This window comes from Thalassophryne amazonica, chromosome 16 (genome assembly GCF_902500255.1).
Source record: "Thalassophryne amazonica chromosome 16, fThaAma1.1, whole genome shotgun sequence".
NCBI classification, from domain to species: domain Eukaryota; kingdom Metazoa; phylum Chordata; class Actinopteri; order Batrachoidiformes; family Batrachoididae; genus Thalassophryne; species Thalassophryne amazonica.
Window position 1 is genome coordinate 59,370,052 of NC_047118.1, and position 22,323 is coordinate 59,392,374.

At 39.5% G+C, this 22,323-nt stretch overlaps 1 protein-coding gene across 1 annotated transcript; it reads left to right on the top strand.

Moving 5' to 3' along the window:
- Nucleotides 1-264: 264 nt before the first annotated feature.
- On the top strand, nucleotides 265-20,394 carry nup85 (nucleoporin 85). The gene is made up of 19 exons (XM_034191300.1): nucleotides 265-297; nucleotides 7,077-7,167; nucleotides 7,246-7,402; nucleotides 7,790-7,860; nucleotides 7,932-7,975; nucleotides 9,489-9,558; nucleotides 9,673-9,794; nucleotides 9,924-10,058; nucleotides 10,398-10,520; nucleotides 13,258-13,389; nucleotides 13,674-13,780; nucleotides 14,335-14,418; nucleotides 14,510-14,575; nucleotides 15,660-15,811; nucleotides 15,903-16,020; nucleotides 16,978-17,078; nucleotides 18,323-18,474; nucleotides 18,680-18,781; nucleotides 20,211-20,394. The coding sequence occupies exons 1-19, from the start codon at nucleotides 265-267 to the stop codon at nucleotides 20,307-20,309; spliced, it is 1,959 nt and encodes a 652-aa protein (XP_034047191.1). The 3' UTR covers nucleotides 20,310-20,394.
- The last annotated feature ends 1,929 nt before the right edge of the window (nucleotides 20,395-22,323 follow it).

Genomic DNA, 22,323 nt, shown 5'->3' on the forward strand with positions numbered 1-22,323 from the left:
ATCTCAATCTAAAGATATGAGTAAATCAGCGTAGTACTGTCAGCAACCTGTGAAAGGCAGCAATACGCCTGGAGGCGTCAAGTCTGCCGGAAACAAAAGAAGAAGAAGAAGAAGAACTGGCAGACTTGATGACGTCATGATACAAGCGACGCGAGGTTCTTGAACGAGTGGGCGCGTAGTTTCTCTTGTGGAGTGTATTTGTTTAGCTGTGTAATTTTTATTTTTATTATTATTTTTTTTTAATATAGCTTCTATCGTTTTGAAATGGAAGAGGTCGATGTTGACCCTCTAATCACTGTAAGTAACCGACGTCACCGCAAGCGTCTTTAGATTTTTCGTATGTTTTACAAGTACTGACAGAAAGCTAGGGCGCTAGCTTTCCAGCGGCCAAGACCTCAAAGAAATTTAAAATGATATGTTCCACGTTATTTTTGACCATTTGATGTGGTTCGAATCTTATCAGTAGAAGTAGAGTAGAACAAGTTGAGTAGAACAGCTGCAACTTGGGCATATGTATAATGTTAATAATAATATGTACAGTCATTTGCCCTGTTCTGGATCACATTTTTTTTTTTTAAAGTTCCGCTATACGGAGCCATAATGCAACTGAATGTCCTTTATTGGGTGTTGTTGTATTGGGTATTTGGATGTTATCTAGCTGAAAAAGTCTGGATGGGGTAGCCATTCTACTTAAAGTGTGAAGCCGCATTATGTGTGGTGCAAATATTTGCCACAAATGGATCACTTTGCCTGTTCTGGATCACGACACTCTGTGTCACTTTGGGGGCATTCCTGGCATCTGGCTGCAGCTCTTCTAATGCAGAATGAAAAACACTGTGCCTGAGAATGTGTTTTGAACACAAAATGATGTAAATTATACTTATTAAATGAGAATTTACGTAGTTTCAAAAGGCACTGTTATACGTTTTTACGAGCAAAAAATTAAGTGTTTACTCAAATTGGGTGGCATTCCTTAATAAATGAAGATTAAAATAAAATCTGTGATAATAAACATTCTTGGATTTTGATATCTCCCCCTAAGCTTTTAACTCAATGAAGTTGGTCAGGATAGCACAAGATGTCCCAACTTGCTATCATTTTGCACCTGAGATTGTTAGAGATGGAGAGCAAAGGAGGGTTTTAAATGTGTGGAGGTGAGATTTCTCCCGAATCAAAAAGTAAAAGCCCCCACATTCATGCACATTCGTGATGTTGAGATGACCCCCAAAGTACACATGGCTCACAAGTACTGGCACGAGGCTGCTGCTTCAGTGATCCACAACCGGCAAATTTTCACGTCAGAGATAAATGTGTGCAGCAATTAAACAGCAAGACATAACACACTGACATTTTCTCACCTTTGCTACTTCTTAGATATCATCACTTTCACACTTGCACGAATGAGTGAGTCAGAAAACGCACGCACACCACAGAGACCGGCTGTTTGGATTCCTCTGCTGATCACAAAGATGGCTGGATCCGGTCGAGTTTGTGGTTGTTTGTAGACAAAACATGTCTTTCCATTGGTACCAAGTATTAGCTTATTCGTGCTGATTACGAGAAATGTCGGCGCAAATACTACAGCAGTGATCCGGAACCTGCAATGATCCAGAACTGGGCAAGTAACTGTATATGTTGTGGACATGACGAGCGAAGCTCTTCAGCATCTCACCATGTCATTTAGGTCCTTCAGACTTTTTTTCAGTGGAGCATGAGCATAGCTTAAACCTTTCAGCTTCTTGGGGTGACTCCCTGCCTTTAAAAAAAAAAAAATATATATATATATATTTATTTATTTATTTTGCCTTTCAGCTCCTGGGGGTGCTCCACCCCATCAGACCCCCCTAATTACAGCCCTTTTATCCCCCTGCCAATTTAAGCATTTTTTTTTTAATGTAGATGTAAATTAATATTCATAGTTTTCAGCTAGTTGACAGTAGGGCTGTACAATATGGCCAAATTATCATATATCAGTATTGTCATATCAGTATGATATACGATATGACTATGATTTCACATAAAGTGCAGCAACACTGAAAATCAAACATTCTTAAACAAAACAATAATACCACACTCATTTTGCACTCATCGTAAGGTTAGGATACTGTGCCCTCTAAAGGTATTGGAACACTTGATATTTCACACATTATATGTTCGATGTCGCAGACATTAATGAGCGAAGCTCTTCACTATCTTTGTATATATCACCAAACAATAATTTAAAATTGAATAATTGTTGCAGAACCTACCATTGGTTTGTGGCTTTTGATGACAATGTTGTCTGGTTTCCAGTTTGTGGCTTCATCTACCATCAGTCTGTGGCTTTATATGAAATGTCGGGTTCATGGCTTTTTCCCCTATGGGCAGATTTTTTTTGTGCCATTTCTGGTTTGTGCCTTTGTCTACCATAAGAGCGAGCTTTGCGAAGGCAAAGCCTTTGACTGAGCAGCATTTTTCTCTATCGAAAAATATTGTTTGATTGAAACACTGAAAAAAATTGAAGATTCAGTTGGCAATATTATTTTAATAATTTTCTTCTGGGGTTGATGATTTCATCAGATTTCATTTCAAAAGTGATGTTTACACAACAAAAGATATTTATTCTCCTGACTTATGTGGCACTGACAACATGTATAACATGTATTGACAATATCATAAAACAACATTTTACTTCAATGAAACTAGATACTTATGCTATGTACAGGGTTCTTAGCTAGGACCATTTTAGTGCCAGGTAATTTACGTGGTCACAGGTCACCTCCTGGGGTCCAGGGGCCCCCGGTGGGAGTCTAGGAGCCCCCTGAAGCTATAGGATTTTATACCATTATAATGTTATTGGCAGGCCCTATTTTAATTAATTTTTTTAATGTGACTGCTCCTAATGATCTCAAATGTAAAATGGAATGGTCCATAATCGGCATAAGTATAATACTAGGTCAGAATCTAATTTATTGCCAACTAAGTTCTCGCATACAAGGCATTTGATCTGGCGTCATTAGCGCATAAACAACAATAAAAAGATAAGGGACAAATTTTTTTTTTATCCCCCCCTGTCTGCATATATAGTAATGGTAAGTGCCACACTGGCAGAACCATTTATGAACATTAATACTCATATATGCAATTTATTCTTGCAAGACAGAAGGTATGTAGTGCATAAGTGAATGTGGTGTGTGTGTGTGTGTGTGTGTGTGTGTGTGTGTGTGTGTGTGTGTGTGTGTGTGTGTGTGTGTGTGTGTGTGTGTGTGTGTGTGTGTGTGTGTGTGTGTGTGTGTGTGTGTGTGTGTGTGTGTGTGTGTGTGTGTGTGTGTGTGTGTGTGTGTGTGTGTGTGTGTGTGTGTGTGAGAGAGACCCCCATCCGCCCTTCCCAATCAGCCTACAACATCCTACTCAAAGCCAACCGACAGCTTCTATCAGGAAGGGCCGACCACCAAAACAACACAAAGACAGACAAGAACGAGAGACAAGTGGTGAAGACAATAAATGTGACGTGATACACCGAGGAGACGGGGCCCCAACCATACAACATACCATGACAAACAACCACACATGAACAAACAGTGACAGCAACAGTCTGTTGTCTAGTGAGCATCCATACCCTAATCTAGAACACCGTAGTGTTAATCCTCTTAAGAGCACCCGAAAACCGAATTGTGGTGACAGCCACAAACACGCGACCATCCACACACAGAGACCCAGATCACAGCTAAATATCCGATCACTACTGTGGCTGGCGTGTTGGGCCAAGACAAGAGTACAGAGCCTTACCATATGACATGGACCACTCCGGCACGTCAGAAGCCACGCGGCCGGCTGCGAGCACTGACGGAAGTGGGTCCAGGACGCAGGGCCCTGGGGGAACCAGGAGAAAAGGGGCAGCGGAAGGGCACGGGGGCCAGGAAAGGCAGTCCCCAGAGCCACCGGATAGCACAGCAAACCAACAGGGGAGCGGCCCGACAGCGCCAGAATGCACCCCCGACACAAACCCCCCCTCCCCCCACGGAGGCACAGGGAGCCGCCCCAGAACCAAGGGAAGCACACAGGGCGCTGGCATAGGCCCACCAATAGGGGGAGCCCCGGAACCACGCTACCAGGGCCACGGCCCCGGAGGGCGGGAGCGAGCGGCGGCAAGGACGGGGAGCAAAGGAGCCACCGCAACCAAATCCAAAGCACAAGGTAGGGACCACCGAGCCACACGAGGGCGGTGCCCAGCCCCTAGACAAGAGGTGAGGCCGGACCCCGGGGCCAGGAGGAGCGCCAGGCCCCCAGCGCAGCCAGGGACAAAAATAATTCTGTAAAAAGTAATTGGTGCATAAACAACAATAAAAAGAAAAGCAAAAAAATACTTCTGTAAGAAGTAAATGAGTCAAATAGACAAATAAGCAAGTAGGCAAAACTGTGTTCACTGTCAAATAAATACATATTATATACATATAACATAGTGGAATGGGGCTGTGCAGGTCAAGAGGTTTCTCTTGTGCCAAGAGTTAATGGTTTTGGAAAGTTTTTGCACATTTTATGTTACAGTCTTATTCCAAAATGAAGTATATTAATTTTCCCCTCAAAATTCAACTCACAACACCCCGAGTGAGAGACTATGGGAGTTCCAGGTGAAACCATTCGGAGTATGGAGGTTTAGGCATCACGAAAAATCGGGTTGCCTAACCGTGAACTCTAATTCCGCTGAAACCCCCATACTCCGAATGGTTTTGCCTGGAATTCCCATAGGCTTATCAATGTTTTCCCAAAGCCATGTGGGTTAGTGTAGACTATGCACTTGTTTTTGGATAGCTAAGATTTTGCATAAAATGTGAAGCTTGTTTTCTGATCCATCTCATTATATTTTGTGGTGCTTTCCATTCATAATTGGTAATTTGCTCAAATGAAAGTTCACTTTTGTGTGTTCAAGGAAGAAATTGATCCTATGCATTAAGTCAGTATTTTCAGCTTACAAAAATTCAGACTTTGAGTTTTTGCTACCACCACCAAAATGAATGAGTGTCATTCAGTGTGAAATCATCAGGTGCCTCCCAGGCCACCAACTCAGATTCTCATGATGATGATGATTATTGTTATTATTTTTTGCAAGTACCTACATATGTCTGATGAACACATGCAAAAATATTTCTGCTTAATTTCAAGTAGGGTTTTTTTTAGATATAATTTTTTTTTTTAATAAAGGTACCCACAATCCTATTTTTCACTCACAAAAAGTAAAAGTAAATTCTGAAATATCAAAATTATCTCTCAATTTACTCTCGGAGTACAGCTGTTCAAAACTTTGTAAGAAAATTGTGTTGACTGAATTCCTAATTTTATGATGCCATGAAAGAAGAAATAAGCTGAGTAATCTGTCTTTCAAAGTTGATCCATTATTTTGGTGTGCCAAATATTGTAAATCCCAAATTTGAGCTTTATGCGTCCATTCATAGCTGATATATTGCTTTCTGAATATGCAAATACAGGTTCAAAATTGGTTTGCGCCATGTTACAGTACCCTACTTTGCAAATTTTTTTCACTATGAAGGCATTTGAGCTAGATTAAAACAATTTTTTTGACAAAAAGTTGGTATATCAATATGCTCTCCACAAAAAAATTTATGAAATGGCTGAGCACTTGCCCACATGGTCAAATCTAAATATTAAAGATTTTGAGTGATGGAAAATTGATGTTTTGAAAGAATTTTGCAACAAAAATAATATGAAACAGGGCTACAAAATAGGTGTGAAGTGGAAGAAAGAACGTGTGGCCTTCGTTTATGCACTTGCACTACAAAATGCCCCCATAATACAAACTAAAGAAAATGAACGGGAGGCTGTTTACTGACGGCCGAACTTGACAATTCCTGATCCATTCCAGTTGTTGGATGGTTGGAAAAATGAGACCTCAGCAACAAGCAAATGGCCCCCCTCTGCTTGTATGTAGATGTTAATGAATATCTTTAACGGAAAACAAAACGTATGTGGCCATGCAACACACAGAGTATACAGACTGAGACCTGTGTGTGGTAGCATACTGTAATATAGACATTACATTATCAATTGTTTGTCTGGGTTTATTTGGATGTGTAACACAAAGTGAAAATAATAGTTATGACTTATTAATTTAGTCCACTCCGCATATCCTTTGGGGTCATTCAATTCTGTTGGAAAAGCGTGTAGGACGCATGGCGGATCGCAAATGCAATGTACGGTACCTTGTTTGCACTCGTGTACATGGCAAATTTGTTGTTTCCACTTTGGTGGACCACACATGCCATTGTGAGAACAATCCATTAAACATTGTGATACCTGGTATGTTACTTTAACACTTCTTATGCTGCTAATTTAACTTTAGGCGCAAGATATAAATGGATCACACAGACACACACTCGAGTAACGCAGCTTTGTTTATTAAAGTGGGTAACTGTTAACTTTCACTGGAATACTTGACACGGTCACGGCACATGCGTGTGGTTAGCGCTAATTTGGCTTATTGAAGTCTCTCTGTCAGGTCTGACAGCATGATGCAGGGTTTCACCACATCCCCTACCCTACAGAACTGCTTTTGGTCCTGGATGGCAACCACCCAGGTGGAGAAACAGGACAACCTCAATAGAATTTCAGTTCAGTTTGTTTATACAGCACCAAATCACAGCATAAGCTACCCCAATATTCTACACGAGGAATGTTTAAACTTTACCCCACCTGTGGACAGTAGCCATTGTGTCGCAGCTGTGAAATGCGGGCATCCCCTTGGCCTTCTCCACTTGCTGGGGTCTTTAAAACTGAGCCACCTGAATACTGGATTGTGTCAAGAGAAGTGCTCCATATAGCCAAATTACGTAGCTGATGTTCCCTCACAATGCAAGTGACCCTCTTTATCTGAATTTACCCGAGAGCTTTGGTTGTCACAGTCATTCCAGGGAACCCAAGGATCCTACAAAGAGACCTACAAAATCTCTCTGTGTATGATGTTTCATGTTGTTCATTTAACATTGTTTAAAATGTATAAAACAGATTTAGTGTCATGTTCAAATGCACAAAAATCAAATTTGATTCAGTGGATGAATAGTGTTCTTTTCCATCATTCGCAGAATATTCCCACATCTGCAGATGGGAAGCACTTGGGATTTGCTTGGGGTCCCGGAGATATCCTTGTCTACGAGACCCTCTACAAAGCATATGGTGAATATGTGTGTTTTATAAAGACGTTTTTACTTCTTGTTCACAATTCTTCATTACTGTTATGTCCTGTGTTGTCAGGCGCTACAGGGTCCAGATGCTCTTTCATCCATGAAGTTAAGAAAGATGAAGATATGTATTCACCCAATTTACGCAAACTCTTCAATGAATCACATCACATCTTCGTTGGCCTGCAGAATCTTGCCGAGGACCTCCCCAGCAAGAACAAGAAACACCAGTAAGACATCTTTGGTGATACTTGCCTGTCGTAAACCTTATCAAGAAGGTACACTGTGATAGCTCTTACCCCCACTAGTTGAGAGAGGAGGATTTTAGAACATGCCTATAGGTCTTTTTGCAACATATGCATTTATCTATGAGTTTGACATTTTTTGAAATCTTAAAAAGAGAGAAATGAACAAGAAACATTTTAAATATAAAAAAAAAATATATATAAAAATAGTTTAACCTTGTGCTTTAGTTATCTTCTACACAAATGGGCAGAGATTATAATATCACTTCTGCTGTCCTCTTTATCCATTCAGTAGTTGATGAAATGGCTAGCTGCTGAAGCCCTAAAATAATTTTATACGAGTTACTCTGTTTTTTTTTTTTCTTTCCTCAGATTTGTCAGCATCAGTAAGAACTACAGGTCTGTTATCAGAGCCTCTATGGAGGAGCTTCAGCAAGTTGCAGGTTAGTCTTTTGATTCTGTGACGATATATTGGACTTTAATATGTTTAATAGCCTTTGTTCTCTTTGTGCAGTTTGTACCACAAATGCAGAAGTTGCCAAGCAGTATGAAAATCAGGTATGTGCAGTGTGTATCTGTCAGTGCTACAACACACAGTGACATCAGTAGCAAGAGGCTTGTCTGCAGTGTTTGTTGCATTTGGTGCAGGATTACTGACAAAGTAATGGACAGACATTCTCGTGATGTTTGGAGAATGTCCATTCTAATCCAACTACACTGGATTAGAATGGACATCCGCAAATCTGATTGGTTAATCGTGTGGGATTTTAGACCATAAAATATCACGTGGATGGTGGCAAAATATTAAAACCGTTTCACATTTGATGTGTTACTCCGCCCCCTGATCGCATTGCTGCACAGGTGTTACTAACGGCGCTGTCAGATGAAAGCCGTCAAAACTAGTGCAGGGATGATGATGTCGAATGCATGGATTTAATGGATTTAACTGGCTTGATTGATGGATTTACCATGGATTTAATTCAATGCAGCTGACGAAATGGAGAAATCTGTGGGTCTGCTCACAGAATTTACAGTTTGACATGAACACGCTGTTGCTACGGTAAGCTTTGACAAGCCGACCACACCCTTTCATAATGATTCACTGACCGAATTACTTACAGAAAAATAAACCGTGCATGCACAATATTGTCGGGACGCGGAAGTGTCCATTTATGCAACGAGATGCACAATTCGACAGAACACCGGTTGTGCGCGCTGCTACACAGATGTCATAATGGTGTTGTTATTTGAGAACGAGAGAAAGTCGCATACCAACGCCGCCGCCGAAATGGGTGAATTTATGCTACCATATGAAAGAATTGATGTGGATTCCGACACAGGATTACCGTTTCACATTTGGATTTTAAATCGACGGGGAACTGTCAATTTATGCGATGAGACACATGATTCGACAGAACACCGGCTGTGCGCGCTGCTACGCAGATGTCAATGGTACTGATAGCGAGAGAAAGTCACATACCGCCGCCGCCGAAATGGGTGGCTCTAAGATACCATATGAAAGTATTGATGTGGATTCTGACACAGAATTACTGTTTCACATTTGATGGATTTTCACATTTGATGGATTACTCCGCGCCCTGACCGCTGTTGGAGCGACACTGCCTCGTGGTAAGCCTCGCCGAGATCGAATTACCTACAGAAAAATAAACCGTGCAAACGATGGAATTGGATTAGAATGGGAATAGCCCCCTTGTGTCTGATGATTTGCGGACGTTCATGCTGTAAAGGTAAAGCTCAATTTGCAACCGCATAACAAGCATGAACATCCGCAAATCATCAGACACAACAGGGTTATTCCCTAATTAACTTTAACACCATTTTTTTTTTTTATTCATTTATTTTTTTGAAATATGTCTCCTCAGAAATGTTGGGTATGGTTTAGGGTGCATTCAGACAAGAAAACCGATGCAGGAAGTTAGTAACCATAACAAAAAAACATTTTGAATGTTGTCAGTGTTTTACTGGTGATGTAATGTTCATATGATCATATTTACACATAAACTGAAATTTACTTTTGGCTCTAACACCAGCCTCTGTTTTCCTGTGACAGGTTTCCATTCTGCTGGCCATAGAACTGATCTGGAACCTGTGTGAAGTGCTGTTCATTGATGCTGCTCCCGGTTAGTTTTGTCTTACATCTGCAGTTAAGTTGATGCCATCTGTCTAGAACACATTTCTTTATCCGAGTAAAATCACCCATTACGTGTTTGTGTGTGTGTGTGTTTTGTCCTCAGCGGGTTTGCTGTTGCACGCCCTCTTGGACTGGATGAGATTACACAAGGCCGACGTGGATGAGAAGGCCAGAGAGGTATTGCAAAGTGAGAATCCTGCTGAGCATGAAGGCTACTGGGATGTGGTAGGTGCCGAGCACACAAATATTCATCTTTCCAATTTGTACGTTTCGATCGCTTATATGAGCAAAGGGAGGTAATTAGAGTAAATCCTTGATCACCATGCTGTACTCTTTTTCTTTTGCGCTGCACAGGTGGTGAGTTATGTGATTCAGGGCAGATTAGAAGAAGCCAGACAGATGCTGTCGAAGCAAGCCGCCCTGCAGCTCGCCACTAGCAACATGTACAAACTGATGGACACCCTGCTTGCCAAGATGCCCTTCTACAATGTAAGCTCTCTGATTTCTCTTTTTTTTTTTTTTTTTTTTTTTTTTTTTGTGAGACTTCCTTTTAGTTTCTTCAAGTTATTCAGTGAGTTCAACAGCCAGACGTGAGATGTTTTCCTTGGCTAAATACTACACCAGTTTTACAAATGCACCGGGTACAGGTTGAATACTTTGCTATACTCACAGTCATGTTTATGCAGAAGTCATACACACACTAACATTCCTTTTGTTGCATTATCTACAGATGAATAAGCTGTAATAGATCTTCTAATCAGAACTTAAGCCTTAGACTCTTTGAAGACGTGGTATATCAGTCTGCTGTCTGTGTGATAATCCCTCTAGCCCATCGGCACTCAGACACTGACAGAGTTTGATGTGAAATGGAGACACTGGCATGAGGAGGTGGATCACTACTTGCAGGACAAGTCCTTTGCCAGCAATCCACACCTGGAGCTCATCTGCAAGGTCAGCGACACAAATCAGCCGTCACTGATTCGATGTGGGCAGATAATAAAGGAGCTGCTGTTACATGCTCCTCAGCAACAGTTGTCTCTCTCTCTCCACTAAATCCATTAGCAACATATGTGTTTGTAGATGTACAGCATCTGTGCTGACTGCAGGGATTAAAGTTTTCTGTTGCTACAACGAATTTCTGTGAATTGGGCTGCAAAAAGCAGCGTTCACGCTCAGCCACCCTGATGCAAAATCAAGGCTGGACACTAGATATAAAATTTACTGCATCCCCTGAACACATGTGCACCGTGTTCAAAAATAGTTTTTTGTTTGTTTTTCTGCTTGCGGTGAGTCCCAGAGTCTTTTCCTCTGTGTCCTGTGTGCACTTTGCTGGGGGGGGTCAGCCTGCTGTGTGTTTGAGTGTCTCACAGCGCTGTAACAGCACAGCAAGCAGAGTGCAGAGTTTTACAAACATATTTTGAAACTTATCTTTTCTTTCAAAGTCTGCACTGAATGTCTCTGTGAGTGTTCTCACTGCGGTTAAACTAAAAACACAGTTTAAGATCAGCGACATGTTAACAACAAACACTAACGCGCTTTTTTTTTTTTATACTCTTAAAACCTTCTTACCTCTCAATCGGGTCGCGCTTTCCACATAATTACACAAATTCTAGATTGTTCCTACTCAGAGACTGCAAACCAGGGGCGAATCCAGGTGGAAAGAGGGTTTTGTGAGAGACGTGCCCTCCACAACACCCCTTGATTAAAGGTCCACTTTTGAAGACTTTCTTTATACTACTATTACTGTTACTGCTACTACTACTACTACTAATAATAATAATAATTTTTATTATAGTTCTGGACTAAGTTTAATTGATGAACCATATCAAAAGAAGTTTACTTAATTTAACTTTTCTGCATAACTAAAGTGGGATGTGAATCAATATCTTCAGTTAGGATGAGGAAAGTCAAAAATATTAAAATGATTACAACTCTTGTGGTTAGTAATCTTATTAAACAAATATGTTGGTTGTGATATCAATTTTGGTGAAGGGCAAAGAAAAGGTGAAAATGTACAAAAGAAAATACAAATACAACACACTTTAAGCAGTATAACTAAACTGAGGGGATCAGGGTGAGAAAATAGTAATCAAAAACCTCCACAATGCATCCCTGGACATCAAAAACAAAAACTTTTCTGGATGCTGTTCAAGGCAGACCCCCTGCCTTAAGTAAGGATTAAACAACTTGAAGCCGTGCATTATATGGTTTGAATGCACGACACGGGGTCTAAAACACCGCAAAGTGCATTCAAACCATATAATGCAAGGCTTGGAGTTGTTTAATCTGCTTATATAATAGTCCCACATAGTGAGCTAACACACAAATATTTAAGTTTAACAGAAGTTGATAAAAATGTATAAGTATTTGGGACTATTTTATGCCAGTCTCCAGACATTTTGCCGCCTATGCGCTTACTGTGTCTGCGGACTCGGTAAATGCCGCAGCGGGCCACTCACACCGCCCCACTCTCTGCTTTGTGGAGCTGCGGCCAACTCTGGCAACAGGTCCAGAAACTATGCTCGCTGTTTTGATGCGGAGCGCTCCGGCAGCCCGCAAGGATAGAACCGTTCTCTTCTTCTTTCCCGTTTTCAGTCTTGTCCATTTCGTCCGATGTTAAATCTTTACGCCGTTGCTTTTGCAGTTTTTCTCATTTGCTCTCCTCCTCTTTCCATTCCTCAAACTTTTTATTTTGGTCAAAAATATTAAAATTCACTTGGAAATCCATGTTTTACCGTGTTTCTGTCATTCGCCTGTCAAAACACAGCTGATCTGTGCCAACTGATTTGCGCGTTGCTATGGTGACGATCAGAGCGGAGTGATTATAACAAGTGACTTAACTCGCTGAACTACGTGTGCGTATACACGAAAATAATGCAAGCCAGTTAGACATGGAATTCTCACTGACCATGGTATAAAATGTGTTTATCCTGAAGTATTTAAATAATGTGTAGGTTAAAATCTTTCTATAATATGATGCTGCATTAGAAAAGAGCAGCAATGGTTAGTGAGTGAAATGTTTTGTTCAGCAGAACAGTTTGTTGTTTTCTTAACTGTCTCCACCTTGTTTTACCTTAAACAAGGTGGTTTCTATAATAGGTAACTGGTGAACATGGTATGAATTGTCCATGAAAAGAATTTTCAGTCAGATTTTATTTAATTTTTTTAATCGCTGTGGCTGTAGCTGCTCTTTCACTTGTTTCAACACATTTCGGCCAAATCAAGTAGAACCTTTATTTTGAAACATTAGGTGACAGTATGTGATATAGCACAGCATGTCTTCATACGGACTCCAGAACAATATGGAAAACATGGTGTTGCAGAGGTTTTGAAATATTTTGGAGCAGTGTGTCAAGTTTGTCATTATTAATTGGCATTACTGACAAAGTATTTTCCTGTCATCCCCAGCCAAACATTCTGTCCAATGTTCAATTCTCATTTTACTTTCCACCTGTGTTTTATGTTGTCCTGTGTTTTTCCACAGCTACAAAAGGGCCAAAATGAACTTCAGTATTGAGCTGCACTCTGTTGCTAAAATACTTGCTTTTGTTTTTTCCAATTTCTGCCCTTGTACATTTATTGCACAACTTTTCAACATTTTTTTTTAATATTTCTGAGGTGTTGCTGTGATTAGTCTTTTTTTTTTTTTTTTTTTTTTTTTTTTTTTTAAGACTGTGTGTGTTCTTAGATTCTTGCTGGGGATGAGGACACTCTGCTGGAGCATAAAGAACAGCTCAGTACCTGGTACCACTTTCTAGTCACCAGACTGCTTTTCTGTTACCCCACAGTCAAACCAACTGAGCTACATTACTATGCACAGGTATGGTGCAACAACCAGAAATCTGAGTCACTGTTGGTATATTACTGCTATTTTAATAGCTGTGATGGAAAAAATGTTTGAAAACTGCATTACAGGAAATAATGCATTTAATCCCTTTATTTATTACAGTAGCAGCTGCTGGCCAGTTTAGTCAGTTTATGTAATTTTATGCAGATGAGCAACATCACATGTGCTTTATTTATTACTTTTAAGAAAATGTAAGTTTATTAATCAAGATAAAATACACAAATACTTCCTGAAAACCTGTAACTCTTTTTTTGCAGTCTTGCATGACCATGTTCCTGGACTCGAGGGGTGTCCCAGAGCCGCTGGACAGCATCTTATTAGCAGCCTTTGAGTTTGACATCCATCAGGTTATCAAAGACTGCAGGTAGACCATTAATAATACTTGCATATGAACAAGCCATAGCATCACATATACTGAGCAAAACACATCACTGTAGTTAAATCCTCACGGGCATGACACATGCTTACATATTGACATTATGCGGTACAGTTCACTGAAAATATAAATCTCTTGGAAAATGAGTGTTCCGCCCAATCTTTTGGCCTTTGTGACATTCTGTTTTTGATGTGATGGGTCACTACACAATATCCTGGGTACTACACGTACGTAGATATGGCGCATTGTTGAGGGTTGGTTTGTGTTTCTTGTGTTATATTAACTCCATAACCTTGAAGTGGTGGATATGTTGACATGGAGTGTTCCTGCAACCTTTGATTTTGTTTATTTGTATTCATTTTTTTTTTTTACATTTTAAATTGTGTTCCTAAATATGGGGTATATCATGTATAACTATGTTATGTCTTAGCATGTGTTGCCATATTTTTAACATTGCGTTGGAAGTTTTGCTCGGTATGTCATAATTTGAGGCCATTATTTTGTGACCCCCCCCCCCCCCCCCCCCCCCAATCTCCTTTCAGCATTGCACTCAACAACTGGTGGTTTGCGGCCCATCTGACAGATCTATTGGATCATTGCAAACTCCTCCAGTCTCACAATCTACAGTAACCGTCCCTTTTGTGCACAGAATTTGGAAGTAACAGAACTGCACATTTTCCTTCATTTAACATGAACAAATTGTTCTGTTGTGTTCAGCTTCGGCTCTAACTTGAGGGAGTTTCTCCTGCTGGAATACGCTTCCGGCCTCTTCACTCATCACAGGTAAGCTTATCCATCATGCAGTATATTTATTTTTAAACAGTGAAAAGTATTTTTTTTTTCTTTTGTGTGCAGATTATTGATAATATTGATTTAAAAAAAAAAAAGTGAGTCCCTTCAGCTGTTCCCTTGTTTTCACTCAGGATCGCCACAGCAGATCCAAGGTGGAACTGCATGTTGACATTTTTTTTTTTTACATATTTTTATTATTTTGTTAACACCAATCAACGGTGTCATATAGGCAAAAAAAAGGAGAGAAAAAAAAAGAGGGGGGGTCAGCAGATATTGACATCAACATATATTACAGTTGTTCAGCATTTACATTATCTTCAGTAAGATCATAAGTATCAAGGAATGCATAGAAAGCTGTCCAAATGTCCCAAAACGTATCAAGTTTGTTTCTTGCCATGTAGGTGATTTTCTCCAAAGCCAATATTGATGTTAGTCCACTCAACCACTGTGACAGTCCACACACTTTTTGGTCCTTTGCATGTTGATTTGGTACAGGTTTTACACCGGATGCCCTTCCTAATGGAACCCCACATTACATGGAGAAATGTGGCAGGGGTGGGGTTTGAACTTGGAACCTTCTGCGCTGAAACCAAGCACACTAACCACTTGGCCACCACCCCTTCTATTGATACTTTTGATTCATTCACTATGTTTATCAGTTGTTTAAAATCTAGCAGTACTTTTGGAATTTAAAGAAACTGAAAAACAGGTTTATTTCATGCAGCATGCAAGTTTAACGACAACTGCTTCTAATTCCTGTCATGAATGAAATTGGGATTATTCCCTGTAACAACCAGCAGGTGGTAGACTGTATATTTTGTATAAAATAAGCAAAACAAACCTGCATTGCTGGTGCATCAGAGTCATACAAACTTTAATCAGTTGATCTTCATTATCTGCCACTTTCATTTGGAAATGTGCCATATGGTAGTATTTATTGTTTTTGAGTTATTGTGTTAGCAACCTGGAGTGGATTTATGGATCAACTGTTCACATTCATTTGCTGTATTTTGTTTAGGGTAGATGCCAGAACGTTTACCAAAGTTGAGGAAAATCTGTTGTTTTTTGTGCTCAGTTTGTGGCAGCTGGCGGTTGACTACTTTGACTACTGCCCGGAGTTTGGCCGTGTCTACCTGGAGCTGCAGATTGAACGCATGCCTTTGGAAACGGAGCGCAAAGCTCTCAAGGTGCTTCGAATATGCGAGCAAAGACAAATGTCAGAGCAAGGTAATGGTTTCTCTCTGGTGCCACCGCTTTTACAAAAAGGAATTGTTGCCCTCAGCTGTCATAGTTGATCTCTCTCCCCCCCTTTATTTAGTGCGCAGTATCTGTAAGATCATGGCGACGCGGGCTCTGAGGAACAATCGGCTGGGCTCTGCTCTCTCATGGAGCATTAGGGCCAAAGATGCTGCTTTTGCTACCCTCATTTCAGAGAGGTCAGTCCCCTTTACAAGGCTTATTTTTAAAAGTAGTTTCACCACACAGTCTTCCTCCTATTGAAGAACCTTGGTTTCCACCGTGAAGTAAATACTTTTTGTTTGAAGATTAAATTACATCATATTTTCTAGAGTAGTCTCACTGGAGTATAATTATGGCACAACCACATGCAGCAAGAAGTAAAATGAATTTAATCAGCGCATTAGTTATTTAGAATGCAAATACTGTGAGCACAAGCTAGTTTTTGCTATTGTAAAAGGCACAAAGCGCAAGTCTTTTGGCCGCTAAACAGATGATACAGGAGATAAATTTTTGAGAAGTCTTTTGTAAAACATTTGTAAAAGACAATAGCTTAACTGGTTTGTTGGTGTTCTTGTAGCATCACACAGTCCAAACAAGTGTTGCTCTTTGTAGTATTAAAAAAGTTACATTGCCTCTTTATTCCAGAGTGTAGTCTTTCAGTTTGAAAGCATTATTTATTATTATTAAGAATGTTTTTCTCATGCAGATCTGTTTTTTTTTTTCCTGTTCATCTTCTTTGTTTGTTGTGGCATATGAATCACATTACTTAATTCAGTATCCAAGAGCAGCTTGTCACACATATAGACACTGCCATCTTGTGGCCATAGATTATAATGCCATATGTTTTTTTTTTTTTCATATTCACACACACACACGTGTATATATATATATATATATATATATATATACGTGTGTGTGTGTGTGTGTGTGAGTTGCACCAGGACCTCTGAAACTAGTTAAAAAAAAAGTAATACTTTAATAAACAAAGCATGACTTATACTCTGTAAACATGCAGCATTTTGCTTTCAAACATGGTTTTAGTAATGTTTATTTGCTGTTACACCATTGTGAAGTAAGGATTTAAATTTTATTCTGTGAAGGTGATTGTACAGGAGCGAGATAAAAGGCAGCTTGAATAATGAATTGTGTTTTAGGTTCTTGCAGAATTACTGTGCCAGAGGGAGCTTCTCTGATCTGGACCTGATAGACAACCTGGGTCCAGCAATGCTGCTCAGCGACAGGCTCACTTTCTTAGGTATGTGTGGTTAGTTTTTTTTGTTTTTGTTTTTTTACAAAAGATAATGATTCATAACCTTTCATTATCAAACCCTTTTAACTGTGAAATTTAATTGAGGCTTGATGTTTTGCAGTTTAAACATGAAGTTAATTATAATCAACAACCAACCAATGTACATCATGCTGTCTCACTCTGATTGGCAGTCACTGTGTTGCATCACTCTGCATTTGCGTAAAGTAGACTTCTCATCTATTTTTGCTCTGCCTAGCTGTAGTTTATTTGAAGAATGCTCATGGGGAAGTCTTCCAGGTCCAAATGTAAGAGATCACAGTGCCTGTCTCAATAGTCCCCTTTGATAATTAATTTCAATTCAATTTATTTATATTGCGTCAAATCAGAACAAGTTGTCCCAAGGTGCGCAACAGTAAGGTCTAACCTTGCCAACCCCGTCTGTAACCTTTACCTCTGTTACCTTACCGTCTGTAAGAAAACCTTAATGTGTGACATGAGCGTTATGTTACCCTTAATTGGAGTAAGCGGGTATCAAAAATGGATGGATGAGTGTTATGTTTTCCTGCACTGTTAACAGTGGAGGTGTCTGACAGCAAAATCCAACTTGTGTAGGCAGTAATAAAAATATATGAATGCTATCATCTTTTAACCAATTCAATTAAAAATACAATACATAATGAGGATGAGCTGATGAGCTTGCGATGAACATTGATGCACCAGATCAATCAAAAAAGCACCCTTGTCTTGCCTGTTTACTATCCCATATATGTGCCACCTGCTGGATGGATTACAGAAAATTCTGAACAGTTGAGGGTTCTTGCAGTTTGTCTCTGAACATGTTGTGTGCTTTGTCCTTCACTTCGGTGTCAGCTGCTTTGTTATGGAGGTTACATGAAAAGGAAGTCATATACTGTACTGCCACCCGCTGGAAGATTCAGGAATGTGCATCCATATCAAATTGGGATTTTGTATTGAAACACAACATTCAAGACAAATGAAAAAATGGCACAATTTAAATCTGATATACTGACAATCCTCCCTCTCTCCTCCCCCTCCCCAATGGCACACAGTCAAAAAAAAAAAAACAAAACAACAAAAAAAACCCTTGTGGTGTTTTGACCAGTTGGCACTTAATCTGATTAATCCAGTATACAAGTACGGCTTTTTTCCCACTAATGTGTGTAATGTTTTTGAATCTTTTATTTGTGAGATGGCCTTGTATCTTTTTTTTTTTTTTTTTTACTCTGCAGGGAAGTATCGCGAGTTCCACAAGCTATATGGTGAGAAGCATTTCAGAGAGGCAGCCAAGCTGCTGCTCAACCTCATGATGGCTAAGATTGCTCCTCGCAGCTTCTGGATGACGCTGCTGACTGATGCCCTGCCGCTGCTGGAACAGAAAGAGGTTCGACATCACACGTTCCATAACGCACGTTAACTCACACACTGCTCACTGCTGCTGGGGGTCAGTCAGGGACACCAACTTTTTTTGGGGGGGGGTTCTTCAGATCCAGGACCAGAGTGTGGGCCATTTGTTAATCTGAACTGAAAGTTCTCATTAGAGTTTTAATTCCTGAATGTTCTTGCTAAATGTCTGTTTTGTTGTTTAGGTGATCTTTTCTGCAGACCAAACCCATGATCTGATGTTTTGTTTAGAGGAACTCACCTCCTCCAAGAACTCCACAACTCCTTACACAGACCAGCACATGGAGGTACAGCGTCTCCTCACGCTCCTACTGACTGCCTGATGGTGCAAAGCAGAGACCTTTTAAAGCTATAATGTATCATCTGACTCTCTTACTTTTTTGGAGTCGGACCAAAAACTGGTGTGTTTTGAATGTCTTTTCCCTAAAACAAAATCTAAAATTTTTCAGGAAAAAATGCTCTTAAAAACACAGGGTAAACACTCTTTTTGTAAAGTTAGCATATTTGTTCATGTTGTTGTGATTATTTGATAATTTACCTAACAAGTTTGCCACCCATCCAAAAAAAAAACCCCTCCAGTTCTAATTTTTTCAGCACACAACACTTTTTGTTCTGATTTAACAGTCTTTGCATGAGACAGTTTGATTATTTGTTAGATTTTTATACTTTTAAAGGTTTTTGAGGAACAAATGCAGGGCTTCTCAGTTGGTGGACTCTGGTCATAATTTGCTGCATTTGGCCAGCAGTGACAAACATTCTTCAAACTAATAAATTAGTGTTTAGCAGACAGCATAGTGTTTTAATTTGGAAACTTTTAGATTTACAGTAACATTCTATAAAACTTAAACATTTATTTCCCAGTCCTTTTACGGCCAGGGTCTTTTACATTCACACAAGCCTTGGACAAGATCAGAGCTGGCTAACCTTGACCTATTCTAAGGGGTCAAAAGGTCACATTGTTACCTGTTTTTATGCTTATACGGCTGACAGCATGACCCATGCAAATCTGCTTTTTTAGGGGGGGTTCTAGGATTCTAGGAAGGATACGGTGACAGCCGATCAGAGTAGACAGACACCATGATCTCAGTGGCTGGTCTTTCTCTGGCTGCTAATTCAACATGGCAGAATCCGCTCTTAAACTGCTGTGTTTCGGTGTAAATTGTGACATTTTTCCCATATATTCTGTAAAAGCTAGTGAGAAATAAATACAACTGAAAACGCTGTTTTTGTAACTTGAGACATCTCGGGAATGTCAGCAAGCATGCACATCACTTGCGGGCTTCTCAAAAGCTCATGTATACACACGCTCTCCTGCAGATGCCATTAAAAGGCAAATAAAATATTGTTTTTGGTTAATTTTATTCTACAACATCAATATAAACATACAGAGGTGACTATATCAATGATACAAGAAAGCATAAACGCTTATTTCCATTGTGGTCCTGCTGAGATTATCACATAAAATAGGAGCTTGATTGAACATATACAAATTGTAAATAAGACAACAGGATCTTAGTAATAATTAATGTAAACAATGTGTGTGTATATATATATATATATAACTTCTTGCTGCCTACACCTTACAGGCTGTTCTTTACAAACATTGCAGACTCGGCTGCTATGATCTAAGTGTTGCTCTGTGTGTGTGTTGTGTAATACAAGGTCCATCATGTGACAACATTAATGAATGTAATATCTCGTTAAATGTAATTTCAGGAGGACGATGTAGAACAGACAAAGGTGGCGCTGCTGAGACTCGCTCTGGCCAGAAATCTGGCAATGTCCATCGTCAAAGAAGGAACAATTGAAGCCTGAATGGGGATGCGTCCTTCTGCATTTTTGTACAGTACATAGTGTTTGTCTTATCACTAAGTTGAATTAAATCCAGACATCCACTGAAATAAATATTTATTTCTTCATGCAGTGAACAAAAACATGTCGCACATGTACAATCTAAACCTCCCGAAAGCTTCACATTTGCAACACATCAAACAGACACTGCGTAAAGTAATTGCTGTGTACATTAATCACACGCATTCTGTGAAACACTGAGCCGTTAACTGGAGGACAAACCTTCCAAATGTAGGGTCGGTAAAACACTTGCGGCTTTCATTCAGTCAGTTTTCTAGATTCAGTGATGCACTGAATGAAAATACACAAACTGTAAATTAAAAACATTCCAAATACAACAGTTGATATAAAGACTGCAGCTGATGTTAAAAATCTATTAATTTACTTTACAAAAGATAAAACGCAAAGAATTAAACACATAAGGAGCTGGGGCTGATTTCTGCAACATCTTCAGTGAAATATTAGTTTGTAAAACAATTCTAACTTAAAATAGACTGTAACAACACAAATCCTTCACAGATATCTAAGTTAAAGGCTTAGATATCTAATCAATATAAGCAATAAGGTTTCTTTTTTTTTTTTTAACTTCACAGATTTAAGTGTCACTAGAAACAAATTCCACATCTCTGGATCTCTTCAAGTATAACATTTCATCAAGTAGTGCAACAAATAAAGATACCGGTATTAAAATACTTATGAGCCATCAAAATGGTTGTTTGCATTCATTTAATTTTTTAGTCTTGCTGTTTCCCCCTAAAACAGGATTATGTAAAAAATAAATTATACAAAATCTGTGAGCAGGTTCAAACCTGGAATATAAGCCATAATGCTTTGGTGCAGAACAAGAAATCATGAAACTTTAAAGTTCATATGGCATGTTTGAATGTTTTCATGAAGAGGCTGGATTAGATTCTATGTAGTTTTGGGGTGGACAGAAGAAAAGGGTTCAAGATTTTTACTCAACACTGCATGCCAAGCTGACATGCATGTTTTTTTTCTTTTTTGAAATGAGTTATTTTGTTTCAAGTATGTAGATTTTAAGGAACTACCATAAAATTATGAGACCAGAAAGCCTGAATTTGTTTTTAAGTTGCCATAGCCGGTGTTTTCGTTAAACCCATTTTGACAAAACCCAAGGGGTGTTCCACGAAGTGGGTTTAGTCACTTATCTGTACATGTCAGCTCAGAGTAAGCTATCAAAGATCATTTATGATTTTGACTCCAATTAAGGGTCATGGGGAGGGTTGGTTTTGTTCAGGATATTCAGTGGCGTGTCTCTATGATGTAGTCTTGTACTCACCTTTCTGTTACTACTATTATTTCTTCATGCAGGCTTGCTGATTGCAACCCATGTAGAAAATTTCAGCTCAAGTGTTGCATAAATGGCTGACAAATGGCTATATGTGAGACTTCAGGATGGGTGGCATGGCGGTCATATTTGAAATTTTATCGGAGCGCCTCAAACAAACTTTAGTGTCCAAGAGTAGTAACATGCACAAATTTGAGCTTCATTAGTCCAGCGGTTTCAGTGAAGATGTTTACACACAGATGGAGACGGACAAGCGACCTAAAAATCTATTAGAATTCAATGAAGGTAAGGCATAAATGGTCACAAGATGACTGAAAAAATTTGGTATCTTGCCATGTTTGTTTTGGGACAGGAGCACAGCTTCAGAGTTTTTCTTCATCAGTGACACTGGTCATTTTTACAAAATGGTTTGAGAGTATATTTGTAACATGGCATTTTCTAAATGCCCAAAAAAAAAAAAAATTGACATCTGGGAGCCTTTGCAGCACCCATGATATCATGGCAGTGCCTTGGGTTCTGGATGGCAACCATGCACCCAGGCAGACAACCAGTCCATTCCCACATTTGATTTGGGTTTATAAAGTGAAACAAGCCTGGTACCATACCAATTTTTTCACTTTTTCATTTGTCATCTAATTATGTATGCCTTTTTTTCTTTTGTTCCCCCCC